The 16,459-nt window shown below is 52.6% G+C and overlaps 9 protein-coding genes across 9 annotated transcripts; 6 read left to right on the top strand and 3 right to left on the bottom strand.

Annotated features, from left to right (window-relative positions):
- Positions 1 to 162: 162 nt before the first annotated feature.
- Positions 163 to 1,006, top strand: PtrM4_096320 (TolA, Membrane protein involved in colicin uptake; the record flags this gene model as incomplete). The annotated part of the gene is made up of 2 exons (XM_001933987.1): positions 163 to 188; positions 238 to 1,006. The coding sequence occupies 2 exons, from the start codon at positions 163 to 165 to the stop codon at positions 1,004 to 1,006; spliced, it is 795 nt and encodes a 264-aa protein (XP_001934022.1).
- A 375-nt stretch (positions 1,007 to 1,381) lies between these two features.
- On the top strand, positions 1,382 to 2,684 carry PtrM4_096310 (uncharacterized protein; the record flags this gene model as incomplete). The annotated part of the gene is made up of 2 exons (XM_066107183.1): positions 1,382 to 2,601; positions 2,681 to 2,684. The coding sequence occupies 2 exons, from the start codon at positions 1,382 to 1,384 to the stop codon at positions 2,682 to 2,684; spliced, it is 1,224 nt and encodes a 407-aa protein (XP_065962851.1).
- A 407-nt stretch (positions 2,685 to 3,091) lies between these two features.
- On the bottom strand, positions 3,092 to 4,000 carry PtrM4_096300 (DUF3632 multi-domain protein; the record flags this gene model as incomplete). The annotated part of the gene is made up of 1 exon (XM_001933989.2): positions 3,092 to 4,000. The coding sequence occupies one exon, from the start codon at positions 3,998 to 4,000 to the stop codon at positions 3,092 to 3,094; it is 909 nt and encodes a 302-aa protein (XP_001934024.2).
- Positions 4,001 to 4,813: 813 nt separating this feature from the next.
- On the top strand, positions 4,814 to 5,656 carry PtrM4_096290 (DUF1421 multi-domain protein; the record flags this gene model as incomplete). The annotated part of the gene is made up of 1 exon (XM_001933990.1): positions 4,814 to 5,656. The coding sequence occupies one exon, from the start codon at positions 4,814 to 4,816 to the stop codon at positions 5,654 to 5,656; it is 843 nt and encodes a 280-aa protein (XP_001934025.1).
- Positions 5,657 to 6,108: 452 nt separating this feature from the next.
- On the top strand, positions 6,109 to 8,773 carry PtrM4_096280 (GTPase-activating protein; the record flags this gene model as incomplete). The annotated part of the gene is made up of 5 exons (XM_066107182.1): positions 6,109 to 6,246; positions 6,292 to 7,642; positions 7,714 to 7,976; positions 8,025 to 8,343; positions 8,406 to 8,773. 5 exons carry the CDS (start codon positions 6,109 to 6,111, stop codon positions 8,771 to 8,773), a joined length of 2,439 nt encoding a protein of 812 aa, XP_065962850.1.
- Positions 8,774 to 9,406: 633 nt separating this feature from the next.
- PtrM4_096270 (PAT1 multi-domain protein) lies at positions 9,407 to 11,356 on the top strand (the record flags this gene model as incomplete). Its single annotated transcript, XM_001933992.1, has 1 exon — positions 9,407 to 11,356. One exon carries the CDS (start codon positions 9,407 to 9,409, stop codon positions 11,354 to 11,356), a length of 1,950 nt encoding a protein of 649 aa, XP_001934027.1.
- A 136-nt stretch (positions 11,357 to 11,492) lies between these two features.
- On the bottom strand, positions 11,493 to 11,759 carry PtrM4_096260 (DUF2665 domain containing protein; the record flags this gene model as incomplete). The annotated part of the gene is made up of 2 exons (XM_066107181.1): positions 11,493 to 11,673; positions 11,734 to 11,759. 2 exons carry the CDS (start codon positions 11,757 to 11,759, stop codon positions 11,493 to 11,495), a joined length of 207 nt encoding a protein of 68 aa, XP_065962849.1.
- A 906-nt stretch (positions 11,760 to 12,665) lies between these two features.
- On the bottom strand, positions 12,666 to 13,130 carry PtrM4_096250 (putative autophagy-related protein 8 protein; the record flags this gene model as incomplete). The annotated part of the gene is made up of 3 exons (XM_066107180.1): positions 12,666 to 12,702; positions 12,753 to 12,985; positions 13,041 to 13,130. The coding sequence occupies 3 exons, from the start codon at positions 13,128 to 13,130 to the stop codon at positions 12,666 to 12,668; spliced, it is 360 nt and encodes a 119-aa protein (XP_065962848.1).
- Positions 13,131 to 14,174: 1,044 nt separating this feature from the next.
- On the top strand, positions 14,175 to 15,506 carry PtrM4_096240 (HemF, Coproporphyrinogen III oxidase; the record flags this gene model as incomplete). The annotated part of the gene is made up of 2 exons (XM_001933993.2): positions 14,175 to 14,438; positions 14,487 to 15,506. The coding sequence occupies 2 exons, from the start codon at positions 14,175 to 14,177 to the stop codon at positions 15,504 to 15,506; spliced, it is 1,284 nt and encodes a 427-aa protein (XP_001934028.1).
- Positions 15,507 to 16,459: the final 953 nt, after the last annotated feature.

Raw genomic sequence — 16,459 nt, 5'->3', positions numbered from 1 at the left:
CAAGTTGCGGTTACCGGTATCGAACCATGACTGAGGGATCGCGATTCCGCTAGTCACGCGCTTCGACAAGAGCTGAATACGGCCGATCTCCCGCCGTCTAGCCGATGTGCAGCGACCAAATCTTCAAGACACCAATATCATATTCCATCTGCGCAAGACGCCATGTTTGAGTTGCCGGATGCGAAGCGGTAATAAGACGCAATAATGTAAATCATATCTGCCGCTGACATCACAAAGGGTGCGACGCGAGGAGCTGCATTCGCCCACATCGTCACCACGGTCGTCGCCTGACCCAGACCTCCAAGACCTGTTGCGGTCCCAGATAAACACCGACTTCACATTTACGACCACTGAAGATGTCGCCCAAGATACGCCACCCGACGACGACGAGGAAATCGAGCTGCGACTATTCGCGGCACCATCCAATGCGCCTCCACAGACTCACAAGATACGCTTGTCTTCTCCCGGCGCAGATCTCGGGGAGCCAGGATTTCTTCTGAAGAAGCCACGGAGTTATTACTTTGCCGATGAGCCCACAAGCGAAGAGGAAGTCGCATTCCAAACGGCAGCCATAGATGGAAGGAGTGTCCTGGAGCTGTCAAAGCAGCCATGGCCGGGTTGCGCCTTGCCCTGGAAGGTGCGCAAAATATCAGCAGCAGGCATGAGGAAGGAGGTATTGGTCGGCCATCCCCCAACGCTGCTCACACTCGAAGAGAAGGAGCGCAAGCGGACACGGAAGGGAAAAAAGGCACGCATCGCCATTAGGCAAAAGCTGCAGGCCACCAAGGAGAAGCAGACTGAGCAGGCGAGGCTTGCACAAGAAAAGGCTGAAGCTGAGCGCGAGAAGCGGACGCGACGAAATCGGGAGAAGAAACTCAAGAAGAAGGCAAAAGGACAGGCCAAGAAGGCCGTGGATGGAGCTACTGAAGGCGCAATGGAGGGGGTGGAGGGTTCCCTGGAAGTCACTACAACTGATACCCAACCGATGAATGATATAACGACATGAGAGAGTTGAGAAATTGAAGAACTTCTCGTATACCGTCAGAAGCTGAGTGCAGTCTTGCCTGAGGCGTGCACATTTGACTCTGATAAGTCTTCATGACAGAAGACCACATCAAAAATACTCCAGGCTCGGCATGTGCCCCGAGGGCGTGTTTCTATTCTCGCTCGTGACTCAGTCCAACGCAAGTCACGTGCAGTGTTGCTGGGCTTGCTACCGAGACTATTACCTCTAAATACACGTTACTAGTGAGAGGTAAGTGTCTGGGTCGAGAACCCAACTTTACCTGTACAAACGGCCCTAAATACATCAACTCGCTCACTCAGCCTCCATTACACTCTCAACCACCCCCAGCAATCCAGTCAACTACTTGCTCTCAGCATGGACCAGAACTTCTACCACGAGAGTATGGGCTCTAGCATTGGCCCCGGCTTAAGTCATGAGGTTCCTCGGCTAGACCCCAATGTCGGATTCATGTATGCTTCAGCCACTGCCAACGATATGTATGCCGATCCCGCGTTGCAGCATCATCTACCCACAGGTCGCGATGTATCCATTCCCGATGCCCCGCCGCCTGACTCCTACTACAACAACTTTGAGGGAATGGTCACACCTGATAGCATCGCGCCTCAACCCGAGTATGTTCAACAGGCACCAATCGTTGATGACAGCGAGGCATTTGGAACAGAGGCGGACGCTGAGGGTGAAGACGACGATACTGAAGCAATGTATCACGCGCATGACTACCAGGCACCAGTCGTTGATACCGACAACATACTGGGGACCGACGCGGACGCCGAGGGCGAAGAGGACGATCTTGAGGTTTTGAAATCCTACGAGTACTGGAAGATTCTTCTCAACTTTGAGATACCCGATCACACCCAAACCCACATCAACAACATTCCTCATCTGCAAGCCCTGTACGACACCTACCTCGACAACTACCGCCCACAGTCGCCAACATCAGTTTTCACACGCATGCAATACGCCAAGGCCCTCGTATTCGCCCTCCTCACCCACTACTACCCTACCTCACAAGGCTACACCGTCACGCCCACCTCACTCGGTCCGGTCGCCGCCAACGGTATGAGCTTCATCCTCGCCGCCCCAGACAACTCAGACATCTATACCAAGGCCCCCCCGTACAAACCCAAGGCTCCCAAGAAGTCGAAGTCGAAACCGAAGAAAAAGAAGAGTGCACCCACGCAAGCAGAGCTGCAAGCGGAACGCAGAGTAGAGCGCGAAGCAAAGGCTCACAAGGTTTTATGTGATATTATATGGCTTTCAAACCTCAACTACGATATCTTTCCCCATGAGCGTATGGCCGCTTTTGTCGTTTGCCGCAAGACGGCCGCCACGAACCTTGGTACAGCAGAGTCTGGTTCTACGGTTAGGTTTGAGTGGACACCGTACACTTACTCCGCAATCATGATACCTGAATGGGATACTCTGCCCACCTATTCCTCCACCAACTCCTTACACCGCGGCGACGTTCTCCTCGACGCCATGTGCCGGGGTGGAAATGTTAAAGACGGTATTGGTATCTTGCTTTACGGTCCGCTGCTGGAGTTTTATAACTTTGATGCGGGTGCTGAGTGGGCGTACCAGGAGGACGAGGATGAGGATGGTGATGAGGATGGGAATGATAAGCGATGCCAGGATACAGAGCCAAAGATGGAGGTGATTGAGGCTGGGGAGGACAAGTTGGCGTTTGATGTGAGGGATACGGGATTGGGGGAGGTGGATGGGGCTTTCAGGGTTATTGGGGAGAGGGAGGTTAGGTCTAGGGACGTTTGATGTGGGGTGGAGGTTCCTGGGTGCGTGGGTGTGTTTTCAGTCGAGGTTATGGGGAAAAGTTGGGATTTTTTTTGCTGCATCAAAGCCTCTGGTATGGGTGCTTCGCTCACTGAGTAGCACATTTCACTGCATGGAAAAGCGGCATGAAATGCTTTCATTTGGATACTTCAAATTCCAATTAGGACTTTAGCAACGAGCGAATTATGGCCTCTGGCGTCTACATCCTCATCCTCCTCTCCACTACATCTCAAACACACGACCACGTATCCACCTAACCCCTCAACCCCAAATCCATCACGCCCTCTCAATCTCATCCATCGCCACCTCCGCCTCCCTAGCAATAGCTCTACACTCCACACTCACCCCCTCCATGCCCGCCACCTCACCAAACCTCTTCTTCCACAGCCCCCATCTCCCCTTACTGAACTCGGCCCTCCCCTCCCACAACGCCCCGCCACCCCCCGAGTTCCCCTGATTCGGATTCATGGGCGTAAGATCCTCTTCTCTCTCGTAAATCTGCTTGCCTAAGGCGAAGATCCAGATGGCAGCTGCCGGAACAAAAGCGTTGTATTTTTCCAACACTGTTGCTGGTGTACTTACGTCTTCTGGATCGTCGTCTGCATATAATGTTTCGAGCGCGGGCCGCATGGTCCAGATACAGTAGATCCAGCACGTGTAGACGTTTTCGCGGGTTAGTAGGGCGTAGAAATACAGCATGTTAGCGTAGGCGTGGGCTTCTTGGGGGAGGTAGCCGCAGCCGTAACCCGGGGTGTCATTTAGAGTTTCACGGGCGCACATGCTGAAGTGGAGCAGTGCGCTGTACATGTCTCTGTCTTGTTCTGGGGCATTTGGGGGTGCAGGGGAAGACTTGATGGTGTCCATGAGGGCGACGAGTTTGAGGAGGCCGGTGATGTCGCGGAAGGGAAGGCGTTTGGCGGAGTGGATGATGGGGTACCAGAGGGAGTAGGTGCTGGGCTCTTTTTCATTTGCTTGGACGGCGGCGTTGATGGGAGAGAGGAGTTTACGGGTGGTTTCGTTGACGTCGAGGTTGTTGGTGAGGTAGTCGTGAACTATAGGGTAGAATTTATCGTCCTTGTTGGGTCCGAAGCAGCGGCGCATCGACATTATGGTGTCGATTTGAGAGGCTTCATCGTCAATGTTTGCGATGGCGGTAAGGATTTCGGCGTCTGTTACTCGCATCATGGTGGATAATGATGCTGATTTTGGTTGAATAGAACTTAAGCAGGAACTTGTGCTCATTGATATATATACACCTGCCAATACGCCCTTGCCCAGGTCAGCCCTTCGACAGGCCGCCAATTGTTGGCACTATTCCACGATCAGCTTGTATAGCTTCCGACTACACACCTGAATGGCTGAGTAGAAGTCAAAGGTTCATGGAGCGAATCCGCACACTGCACATGATAAGCCTGTACGAGCGGACGGAGTGGAGTTGTACGATACGTCGAATCCCGTCTCTTACTCTTTCCGGTGGACCACAATGTCGGTACTGTGATCGACACTGCCTAATATAGTATCATCTGCGTATCATGCTGTTCGGAAGATTTCATGCTGGTATAAGTAGGCTGTAGTCTGCCAAATAGGTATGTCGTCTCAAGTTGTTTCAACATTTAAGGAAGATCCTCGATTTCCTTGCTTTGCATAAAGGCAGTCAGGCGACCCAAGGCATCGGGCGCATGTGCAGAGCTGGCAGCGTGATATTTCTGTGTCCATAGTTATAGAGTTGGGGTCTTCAGAGTCAATTGAAGTGGTCTGATAAACGTCAATGACATAGGAGCCGTGCGCTAAAGTGCGGTGTCGAGTCGCATCTGGCGGTGTCGCGTTGTGACAGAGCGTGTTCGCTTCCGAGACGCAGTTGCCGAGTAAATTGGAAACAGCGACCCGACCGTCTACCCGTCTCCCCACCACTTAATCCTCAACACCGAAACGGGGGTATAAAGTCGCGCAAAGCTTGCAGCGAGCGGGGACAGTCGCTCAGCACGTCCATACAGCATCATGTCGTCGTATCTAAACAACCTCCTTACAAACACAACCTCGCGTTACAACAACCTTCGGCGACAGATCCTCTCCGACGAGGCAGACGGCGACACAGAGGACGACTCTCATCTTTCAAGAGTACTCCGTGCATACTATACAGAAAAAGGCAGGCCATTCCCTCAATGGCTTCCACCCGACCCAAAAGCTCCCCAGGCTGCGCCGCCCGCACAGTTCGCCTCTTCGTCGCTCCGACAACAAGGACAGGCATCGCAAATGGGTCGCGGAGGAGGGGGACTCAGCGATCTCTGGGATAATCCGCCGCAACAACAAGCACAGGAACCGCTATCACTACGCCGGCCAGCGACAGGAGGTCGTGGAGCTCGTCCCATGCAAGGCCGACCCATGGGCAACTCTCTGACGCCAGAGCCTCAAAGTCAAGGCAGACCATTGCCGAGTCAACGAGCTGGAAGCTACCAGAGCTCTTTGGGGGGGCGCCCGCCAGCAGAAGCTTCACCACCCCCGAGCGCCGGAACAGGATCAGGCACTTCAGCACAGGAAAGGCTCAAAGCCAGATTATGGGGAAGATCACAGAGTCCAGCACAGCGCGGCAACGAACAATCCGCCCCCCAGGGTGGTCGAGCACCCTATCCCGACGAACGGAGCAACAGCTATGGCAGCGCTGATAGTGGTGGTGGCGGGCGACAGCAGGCCTCATACGGCATGTCGTCAAACTCCCCATGGAGTGGCGGCGACGACCCATATGCGCCACAGAGTGGAGGAGGATACGGTAACGCACCACCACCACAACGCGGACCACAAGGTGGACGCATGGGATTGCCTAGCGGGCCGCGCATGCGCTGAGGACATGTTTCATAGATTCAGCATGGCGCATTGGAGTTGTCTTGGTCATTTACAGGGTCGGCAAGCGGGCATAGCACAGGTCTGTACCAACTCGGCAGCATGGCGTGGGTTACAGCATAGGCAGGTCCTTAATAGCAATACATCAGTACACAGGTTATCACCTCATTGTCAGCTCAGAGCTCAGAGGAAGCGTGGGTCTGTAGCTCTTGGGCGCGCCACTTGATTTGGTGAGGGGCGACGCGTTCCCCCGCGCACCGCCACACCGTCATGCGGCGAGCTCTGGTCACAGCCCGCAAGCGTCACCTGCAACCACATCGCGCTCAGTACGCGCGTTTTCTTGATTTGGGATTACACTATTCGTGAATATATCTTTCCCAAGACATAGGCAGCCACTTTGAAATCATCATCTCCAACTCTGTGTCCCCCCCTGGCTGCAGCCTCACCAGCCCCGCATGGCTTCCCCAACACAGACGCCACCCTCTCCTACGGCCAGCTTCTATGACCTAAGTGACGATGAAGAGGGAGAGTACAACACCATCCGGCATAGTAGTAGCGGAAAGGGCGTGAAGCTGTTGTACACTAAAAGCAAAGTATGCATAGCCATCAAGTTCCAGGTCCCAGTCTAACATGTGAAGGTATACGTCCATCCTACGCCCTCCTCCAAAGACAACATCCCAGGCTTCGTAGCACTCGTCCAGCAAAAGTCGTCTCGCTCCACGAACGATGCGCGCCCTACTTCATCCTCGTCTGCACGAAGCGTCAACGCGTCGTCGCTGCTCCTTGCATGGATACCAGAGTCAAACCTCGGCGATGCATACGATACCTATGTGAAAGTTGACCTTTCAGATTCGTCCTCACCACCCAAACAGTCGTACCTCGTACCGCCACCTCCTACACCGTCTACGCATGCCGGAACCCCTGGGTATGCGTTCGCGTTACCCGTCAGTGAGGTATACTCTGTCCTCATACGACCACCAAGTATTGGCTGGTGGTTTGGCAGTGTAGTTATCAACACGAGATCTGGCGACAGCTTTCCCGCCCTGTTCTTCCACGACAGCGAATGTCAATCTACCATCATGCAGAGGAAGAAGCTAGCAAAGGAGAGCTTCGATCCCTTCGGTGACGGGGGCGGCATGTTCTGGGGCGGCGACGAGGTGCTGAGATGGCTGAAGCGATACGTCACAGTGGAGCGATCTGGAGCCGATCCAAGCATATATCTAATTGACCCCTCCGAAGACGACAAGCGGTCGTTCGGAAAGGCGATGACACCAACGAAGAATACCGACGGCAATGCAGAGGGATCCTCCTCGGGCAAAAGGGATGGCGGTATGGACCCAGTCACAAAGGCACTCAAGGAGGCGAGGTGGAACTTCCTCGAGAAGCTCAGCCAGGTCACTACTTTCACTCGGAGAACTGCGCAGGCTGTTGTAGAAAACCCCAAGATCCCGCCTCAAGTTAGACGCCTGATTCAGAATCCAGAAGTTCAGACCTTGCAAGAGGAGTTTGACAGTGCGCGAATTTATCTGGCAAGATGGGCCATGGGCATTGCTGAGCAAAGCGAGCGAGAGCGCAACCAACGGATATGGACGGCAAAAGACGTTCTGGCTATGGAAGAAAGCGACGTTGGCGACTTTGAGATCCTGGACATGGACAAGATGACCATGGCCGACCGACGGAAACCGGTCACATTGGAAGAGTGGAATGGCTTCTTCGATCCAAAGGGCCGGCTGCAGTTGACACCAGACGAAGTCAAGGACCGTATCTTCCACGGTGGTCTGGATCCCGATGATGGCGTACGAAAGGAGGCATGGCTATTTCTCCTAGGAGTCTACGACTGGCAAAGTTCAGAGGAAGAGCGACGCGCAAACATTAATAGTCGCCGCGACGAATACATCCGACTGAAGGGCGCATGGTGGGAGAGGATGATTGAGGGTCATCAGAACGAGGAACAAGAGGAGTGGTGGAGAGAGCAGAAGAACAGGATAGGTATGTACCCGTGTTTGAATCCTTTTGGGGAGATGACTGACTGGTCCCATTCTATGGGGTTCGCTGTGTAGAAAAAGATGTACATCGCACAGATCGGAATATCCCAATCTTCGCTGGAGAGGATATTCCACACCCTGATCCCGACTCCCCGTTCGCGGATGTCGGTACCAATGTACATTTGGAGCAGATGAAGGATATGCTACTGACGTACAATGAGTACAACAAGGGCCTTGGCTACGTACAGGGCATGAGCGATTTGCTTGCGCCCATCTACGCAGTCATGCAGGACGACGCGGTTGCCTTTTGGGGCTTTGTTGGTTTCATGGAACGCATGGTATGTATTCACTATGTAGACAGAGAGTTGTGGCTAACGCATGTGTAGGAGCGGAACTTCCTACGCGATCAGTCTGGCATGCGCAAGCAGCTTATGACACTCGACCACCTCGTACAGCTCATGGACCCCAAGCTCTACCTCCATCTTCAGTCAGCCGAGTCGACCAACTTTTTCTTCTTCTTCCGCATGTTGCTTGTTTGGTACAAGCGCGAGTTTGAATGGCCAGATGTGCTGCGGCTGTGGGAGGCACTTTGGACCGACTACCAAAGTAGCAACTTCCACATCTTCATTGCCTTGGCCATTCTAGAGAAGCATCGTGATATTATCATGGCACATCTGAAGCATTTTGATGAGGTGCTCAAATATGGTGAGTATTGTAGTTATTGAAGACAGCCTTGTTTGTTTTGGGAAAACGCTAACATCATGCAGTGAATGAACTGTCTGGAACGATGGATCTAGAGTCAACACTCGTTCGCGCCGAGTCTCTCTTCAAGAGGTTCCAGCGAACGGTTGAAACTATTGACAAGAAAGGCAATTTTCCATCAGCGCCACAGGCGAGACAACGGAAGCTGGCAGCTGCTGTGGTCGGTGGGCCAGGCCCCAGCACTACAGCAGGCTCGCCTCAACAGAATGACCAAGCGACTGCTTCGGGTACTGACAAGGGCAAACAAGCCGGTGATGGTGAAGATGTCGAGTCTAGGGTCATAAGCCCCGAGTTACGTGCCTTGCTAAGCAGGAAGGTGGAGAAGCTTGACAAAGAGACTATCCTTGAGCATGGCGGTGGCGTGGGGAAGTAGGATTTTTAGGGTCCTATTGGGTTTAGATTGGCGTTGCTGTGAGGTCAGTATACACTGGGGTTATTCGCTGCTTTGGAATTTGGGAAATAGTAGGCACCATCCGGTGGTTTGATGGCTACATGCCATGGTTTATTTCATATCATACTCTTCTCTTCACACCCTGCCAAATACGATGCTTCTTTTCTCCAGCCATGTCATACACCGCTGTCTGATTTTCGTCACGTACATCTGTCGTCAGTGTGTTCCGCTTTCTCCGCGACGTGTCCACCTCATACTCACGTGTTTAACTTGCAAACGCTCTCTCCGTCATATCAACTTCAGGTACTTCACATCTGCGACAACTACACCTGTTCTATTCACAGTGGGCAAACCATCACTCGCCGCCGCCTTTTCCCCGTCCATGGATAAGTAGACTGGTTACCCACCTATGTTCCTTTAATGAACTTCCTCAATCGTATACTGTCCCGGCACTCCCCAGAACAAGTGCGCACCCACTCGCGTCCCATGCAACCACGTGATAGCCCATCTACCTCTCCTCATCTTCACAGCCACCGTCACCACCACCGCTCACGATCACGATCACATACCCACCGTTCCCCCAAGAACAAGCACGACCACGACAACCACGACAAAATGACATCCTTTACCGGCCCTTGGTCCACCGACCTCACCACCCTAAACAAATCTATCCAATCCATCCCCTCCAAATACAAGTCCGCCTTCACAGCAACCTCGCAGGCCACCCTGTCCGCCATAAACGCCCCCACCTCGTTGCACATCTGGGAGTCTTCTTCTGACCTCGATGCGCTCCTGCAGTTAACTTCCACCATCGCCAGCCTCTGCGACTTAGGCGTGCGTTCACAAAAGGATGGCACTGCCAACGCCAACACCGCAGGCGGCATGATAATCCTCGCCGACGAGAAAAGCATTGGTGGCGGCGTGCACAACTTCCAGCGTATCTGCGAGTTAGTCGGCTATCTGACGTGTGTGTCCGGGAAGAAGCATTTGGAAGGCACAGTGGCGGTGTATGGAAAAGTGGTTGTGGTGAGGGGATGGGATAGTAGTATTTGCGAGGGACAAGCTGAAGCGATGGAGCGGTGCGTGAAGAGGGTGAATACAGCTGTGGAGCGGGTTTTGAAGATGGGCAAGTTTGGTGAGAGAAAAGAGAAGGCGAAGATTGTCTGGCACCAAGGTCCAGTGATATGGTTCCTACTCCAATGGATCAACAACACAACATCCTCATTACGAAACTCGCTATCGGCCATCACAGTAACGGATGCACTGGATCTTACCGCTTCGATCAAGCCGTCTGTGCCTGGACGTGCGAACACGCTACCGCATGTCGAGCGCCTGGAGCAATATGCGAAGAAACTGGGTATTCCAGTGGTTTTCCTGGACACCGGGTCGCAGGAAATTACACTTGAGTACCTGGGTACTTATATGTTCTTCTTCGCTTACTACATCAATACATTCCTGCCTAGGGAGCTGCTGCGACCACATCTGCATAAGGCGCAGGATGAGCTTGTTACCTTTGCTTTTAGGCTCAGGGCTGCGAGTGAGAACGTGTACGGGGAGCAGGCAGTCAAGATGGTGAAGAAGCATCTTGATGCGGGTACTGCGAAGCAGTGGGCGAGCAGGTGTGTGGATAAGACGAATTATGAAAAGGGCAGGTGTAGGGCGGCGGGCGAAGACGAGGCGATTCATCATACGGTTCAATTGGCAGATAGTCCATTTGCCCTTCTGTCGTCGAGGGTGGGTATCCCAGCTTTTGCCAGATTGGCTGTTGGACCAGCGTCGGCGGGGGCACAGGAGTGGTATACGGCTGCTCCTGTAAGCATTGGCTTTGCTAAAGCCCAGATTCGGCCATCGTGTCCGGCAACTTTTCATATTTTGGTTCCAAAGCACGGTCAGGATCTGGAGAAGGTTACCAATCGCGTCCAGGGTCTCATGATGGCAGTCCTCGAGCGTGTGCGTCAGGAAAAAGGCAACCCGGTTTTGGGAGATGCGGAAAAGAGCATGTGGAAAGCAGTGGTCAAGGCGTGCGAGTGGGCTATCGACGGCAGCGAGGGCAAGATGCCGAGCGATGTGGCTAAGAAAGTCAAGTTTGTGAAGCAGAAACTCAAGGAAGGGACATGGGGATGTGCTTTGGAGCTTCCTGAGGATGCAAAGACTACGGTTGCTACGACTCCTGCGCTGATGCCGGAAACTAATCGTACTTATGGGTTTGGTATGGGTACGCAGCAGACGATGGGTGCGCCTGCATCTGCGCCGTCTTTGCCAGGACCTCCTCAGAACATACAACACCAGATGCCACCTCCGATGCCGCAGAACATGCCACCCCAAATGCCTCCTCAGAACATGCAACACCAGATGCCACCTCCGATGCCGCAGCAGATACCACAGCAGGGCGCGCAATATACGGGACAGGTGCCAATGGTGTCAGATCAGATGCCACAGCAGGGCCAATATGCTCCTGCCCCAGTCCAGAGCATGAGTATGGGACAAGGACAAGGACGGGAGTACGTGCCAAACCCGATGACAAGTGGAGGATACCAACAGAGTATGGGAGGCCCTTGGAGGTAGACACTTGTACATTCTGTCTTTGTATAACTTCCCGATATCCCCAGTTCTTGTAGGATAGTTAATGTACTTTTCATATCAAGGGTATCATTCATTCAATCATCCATCCACCTCGTCTCTCATATCCCACCCAACACTCTCACAAATTCTTGCCTTCGCCTTTCCCCTGCTCTTCATTTCCCTGCCATGCTAGGTTCCACCTCCTCTTGACTAAATGCAGAGTTTCTTGTGTGCTCCTTCCTTTTTCTTTTTCCTCGCGGTTTATCCGTGTGAGGGCTGCGGCGAGACCGATGGAGATTGCGAAAAGGGGGTCTAGGCGTCTATTGCGAGTCTTAACATTCAGATGATGATATGAAGCACTATATTTGGGCAATTCTTACTTTGATATTATGTACTGAACGACCATGGCTGTGGTTGTGCGGCTGGGTCTTGCAAAGTCTCAAGGTGCGAGTTTGTCGTCGCTGAGAGGTGATGCAATGACGCGTTTCTTGGACGTGATCTTTGCAGAAGTTCAAGAGGCTAGATGCCAGTACCGGTTGATTTGAGGCTCTGTGAATACGCCACTGCAGTCTCGATAAACTTATTCACGATGGCGTCCGTTGACGATCCACTGCACCTGCATGCTTGGTGGCCTGTGCTTGCTAACCCGGCTGGAGCTTCCCCACCGCGTCCCCGGCCGCCGTGGGGACGGCGTAGGCAGGCGCGTTTAAGACAGGAAGCTGGTGTGATGTCTAGAATGCTTCTAGCCTTGTCTGAGGCGTGATTCAAGTCAGTCTGAATACATCGCACGTGTGCGCTCTGGATACGGGCGGAGATGCGAGATCGGCTAGTGATGTCATGAGTTTCAGAGGCCGATGTGAGCCGCAAGTCACGCTGCCTCGTCAGGTACAGGTTGGGCTTCACGAGGTACAGCGAGCACGTCACAGTCGCAAGCATGTGATGAGCGTCTTCTCAGATTAGATGTATTGCATTCGGGTTGAAATGGAATAATCAAACTGCAGGTATCGCATGTGCAAAGTGCCTATCTGACCAATCACGCGCGTTGTCCTCGGTTTGTGCTATGCAGACAGGTGCGCATCGCGCTTGCCTTCCTAAAGTCTTGTGCTTGATCCTCCCCGACTCGTAGTGCTTGTCTGTATGAGTGCAGGGAGTTGACCCTCGTACCAGCCCATCCGTGTGAATACTATCCGTCACCCTAGCCCGAGATAGTGTTGCAATGAAGAATAAGGAGATCCGTAATCCGATAACGCCCGTGAGTTCGCCGCGGCCTTGATAACCGATAGATAAGGGAAAGCGGGATGGAGCGAGCAGCTTAGAGCGCCTCGCCAAATGTGTTCTCGCCCGAGTACCTGTAGTCATGTCAGCAGCTGTCTTGGAGTGCCATGGGGAAGTAACGTACGTAATGTACAGGAAGCCATCCTCGTCCTTGTGCTCCTCATATATCGAGCTCATGAGAGCGGCAGTGGGTGGCAACACCTCGTCGACGAAGATGAAGATGGCCTTCTCAGGCGACAGCTTGATCCGTTTGCGGATCACGTAGACAAACTGGCCGACGGTGAGGTCGGCTGGGACCAGGTACTTCTTCTTGTCGATGGTCGCAATGTCCGACTTCTCGACCTTCTCGCAAATAACCTGCGCGCTGTTAGATGCCGTGCACGGAGCTCTTGGAGCTGGGGGGCGAACGTACAGGAATGCGGTCGTTGTACTTTTGGCGAATGCGCTCCGCCTCGGCCTTGCGCTTCTCGAATGGGTGCTCGTCCTTGAACTTGGAACGCATCTTGACGGTGAGTGTACAGGCTGATAAGGGTGTTGTTGTTATATGAGTGTGGTGTAAAGCGCGTGTGTGGTGTAGTTGAAAGTGGGTGAGAGCGGTTGTTGTAGGATGCTGAGGTGACGGCGGTGAGTTTAAGGCAACAGAGCGGGGCGAATCACTACCGGTACTGCCTTACATAACTGGAACCAACGCTTCACCCACCCACGCAATTCACCCAAACAGACTACCAGTTCACGCGCCAGGCAGGCGCACTGGGCCCTTGAGACACTGTAGCAGTCAATGCCATTTCGTCATGCTCCATCTAGCACCGCCCTCTTTGTGTGTGAAGGGCTCAAAGTGACGCCTTTGTATGGTTGTGCTGACCGCCTCTGTTGGCGCAAGTCCATGGGTCACGACTGCCGTTCCCATGACCTCGACGTCTGTTGACTCATCCAGGACGCGATGCCGCTGCCTATGCGCATTACTAACATATCGTGGTCCGCCTTGCCTTGAGCACAGGCTTCCGTGCCTCGGGATGCATGCATGCATGTTCGCAGTGATATGCCGGCCGCCTACGACGGAATGCGTTCGATGTTGCTTTCGCACCGTTACGCATATAGCAGTGCTTTGCCTGCAAGACGACGTGGCCGTTTCTTCCCGCCGAATACGAAGCTTCTACATGGTCCACGTTCCATGGGATTTGGAGCTGTATTAGAACATATCCATCAAGCACGTATCATCAACGTCAACGTGCACTGCAAGACGCATCCAAGTCGACATATGCTCACGACAAAGGATGATGATGCTTGTGACACTCACCTGACCTGAAGCGTTCATGTACTGCTTTGCTAAGGGTTAACTAACTTGCCGTGTTTGCATATGCAGGTACACTGAGGCCCGCTAAAGCTCCCGAGGAGCTCCGCCCATGATGCGGCCACGATGGTGTGATGGCCGACAAACTCCGTCTGACTTTCTAGCTCCTCTCGCCGAATTATTATATAGACACCACCGCTTTTCTTCTTGTTTATTTCACAGCATCTCGTCCCTTGTGACGAGCAATTGCCCATCATGCGTCCTTTTCGCCCAACTTCCCGCATCTCCAGAGCTCTCGAGCTTCCCCACAGCTATGCGCCGCAACGGACCTTGCGCCCAAGTCACATCCGCAGCCGGCAATTACACTCTTCACAAAGCCGCAGGTTAGAATTGCCTACAGCTAAGAAGCAGGAAACGCCAGATCCTCTGGAGGAATGGCGCAATCCCCCGCCGAGCAAATGGCCGAACCGGATACGGCTGATGTTTCTGCCTTTTATCGGTGCCCTGATATACTCCATGGTAGGCGCATCCAGATGCCTCTAAGAGATTACTCTAATTCTCCTACAGTGGACGGATGACTCTATCAAGACCGAAGGACCCTCAATCGCCGAGAAAGATGCGCTGCTCAAGCGGGAGAATGGTGTGTCTGAGCAATCGCCAATGCGACTACGCATGGAACAGTTCATAAAGCAGAATCAAAAGGAGATTGTGGCCGAGCTAGAAAAGGTGGACGGCACAAAATTCAAGATCGACACATGGCAACGGCCACAGGGTGGGGGCGGCATCACTTGTATTCTACAGGATGGCAAGGTATTCGAAAAGGCCGGCGTCAACACCTCAGTCGTATACGGTCGCCTGCCTCGCGCTGCTATACAAAAGATGCGTGTGAATCACAAAGCCCTAGACCTAGACGTCGATTCCCTCGAGTTCTTCGCCGCAGGCCTGTCCATGGTCCTCCACCCTCACAACCCCAACGCCCCGACTGTACATCTAAACTATCGCTACTTCGAGACAGCCGACGAGTTTGGAAACACAAATGCGTGGTGGTTTGGCGGCGGTTGCGATCTCACACCCTCCTACCTCTACGACGAGGATGCGATACTCTTCCACGGCGCCATAAAGCAGGCTTGCGACAAGCATGACAAGGCATACTACCCACGCTTCAAGAAGTGGTGCGACGAATATTTCAGCAACAAGCACCGAGGCGAGACACGAGGTGTAGGCGGCATCTTCTTCGACGACTTGGACGAAACGGAGAAGGACCAGGAACAGCTCTTCTCTTTCGTACAAGACTGCCTATCCGCCTTCCTCCCTTCATACCTACCTATCATCAACAGGCGCAAGGATATGCCATACACGGATGAGATGAAGCAGTGGCAGCAGATCCGACGAGGACGCTACGTCGAATTCAATCTCGTGCACGACCGCGGAACGGCGTTTGGTTTGAACACGCCAGGTGCTCGTGTGGAGAGTATTTTGATGAGCTTGCCCCTTACCGCGAGGTGGCAATACATGCACGCACCGGAAAAGGGCAGCAGAGAAGAGCGGTTATTGGAAGTCTTGAAGAAGCCAAAGGAGTGGGTATAGGTTAGGATTTATGTATATACGAATGAAGACTATGATGCTTGTTTGAATGTTCTTGAATCATCCATCTACTGCTGCTGTGCTGTGATCATGCTAACTGTTTTTGATGGATGCATGGGCCTATCTTTTGGTATACTCCTCAAAACTTATTGTATGTATGCTCCACATCTCACTCTGTGGACACAGCAATGATTTTCAAAAAATATGTGCAGGGACTCCACACCGCAAACATCGAACTTGGCTGCCGTTCTTTTGAGTAGGTCACAGACACGCTACTTTCAGCGAGATTTTAGAGAAACCACACTTTTTATATACAGAGAAAGAAGAAAAGTAGAAAGAGCAGACAGACTTTATATACCCCCGGTAGGACCTCGTTTCAATCATCACGTGTATGTTTTGTACAGGCTCGACCACTCTCCATCATAGCTTCTGGTAACCTTTTTTTTCAAATAATTCTGCTGCTTTGCACACAACATGAGCATTGTTTGTGACTATTTTACCCCCACAAAGTCTCATCCGGCAGAATAAGGGCCATTTGAACCCATAGAGATAGAGAGGGAACGGCAGTGATTTTAAGAATTTTATATGTTCAGAGAACGTCCATAGTTTTTTAGTCGGGGAACGCACGTTGAATTTTTAGAAGTTTGAAGATATAGAGGGGAGAGGGGGAAAGGCCCAGAACATGAAGGAGGAGCAAGCCGTTTTTTAGAGGGAGGGAGAGGACGCAGACATAGACAGATATGTCAGGATTTTAAGAAGGAGAGAGAGGGAGAGGGAGAGAGATGAGGGTTGTAGAGGGCTTTTCGAAAGATAGAGACATGTAAAGGTATAGGTAGACTATGAGAAAGTCAGGGGTATTAAGGAGATTTTGCGTATAGTTTTTTAGAAGAAGACAGGGACATTAATATCTCCACAAAGCGTTTAAGGAAGACTAGGATATATAGACTTGGAAAGGT

The sequence above is a fragment of the Pyrenophora tritici-repentis genome, chromosome 4 (genome assembly GCF_003171515.1).
Source record: "Pyrenophora tritici-repentis strain M4 chromosome 4, whole genome shotgun sequence".
Taxonomy (NCBI): Eukaryota; Fungi; Ascomycota; class Dothideomycetes; order Pleosporales; family Pleosporaceae; genus Pyrenophora; species Pyrenophora tritici-repentis.
This window is presented reverse-complemented; position numbering and strand designations above follow the sequence as displayed.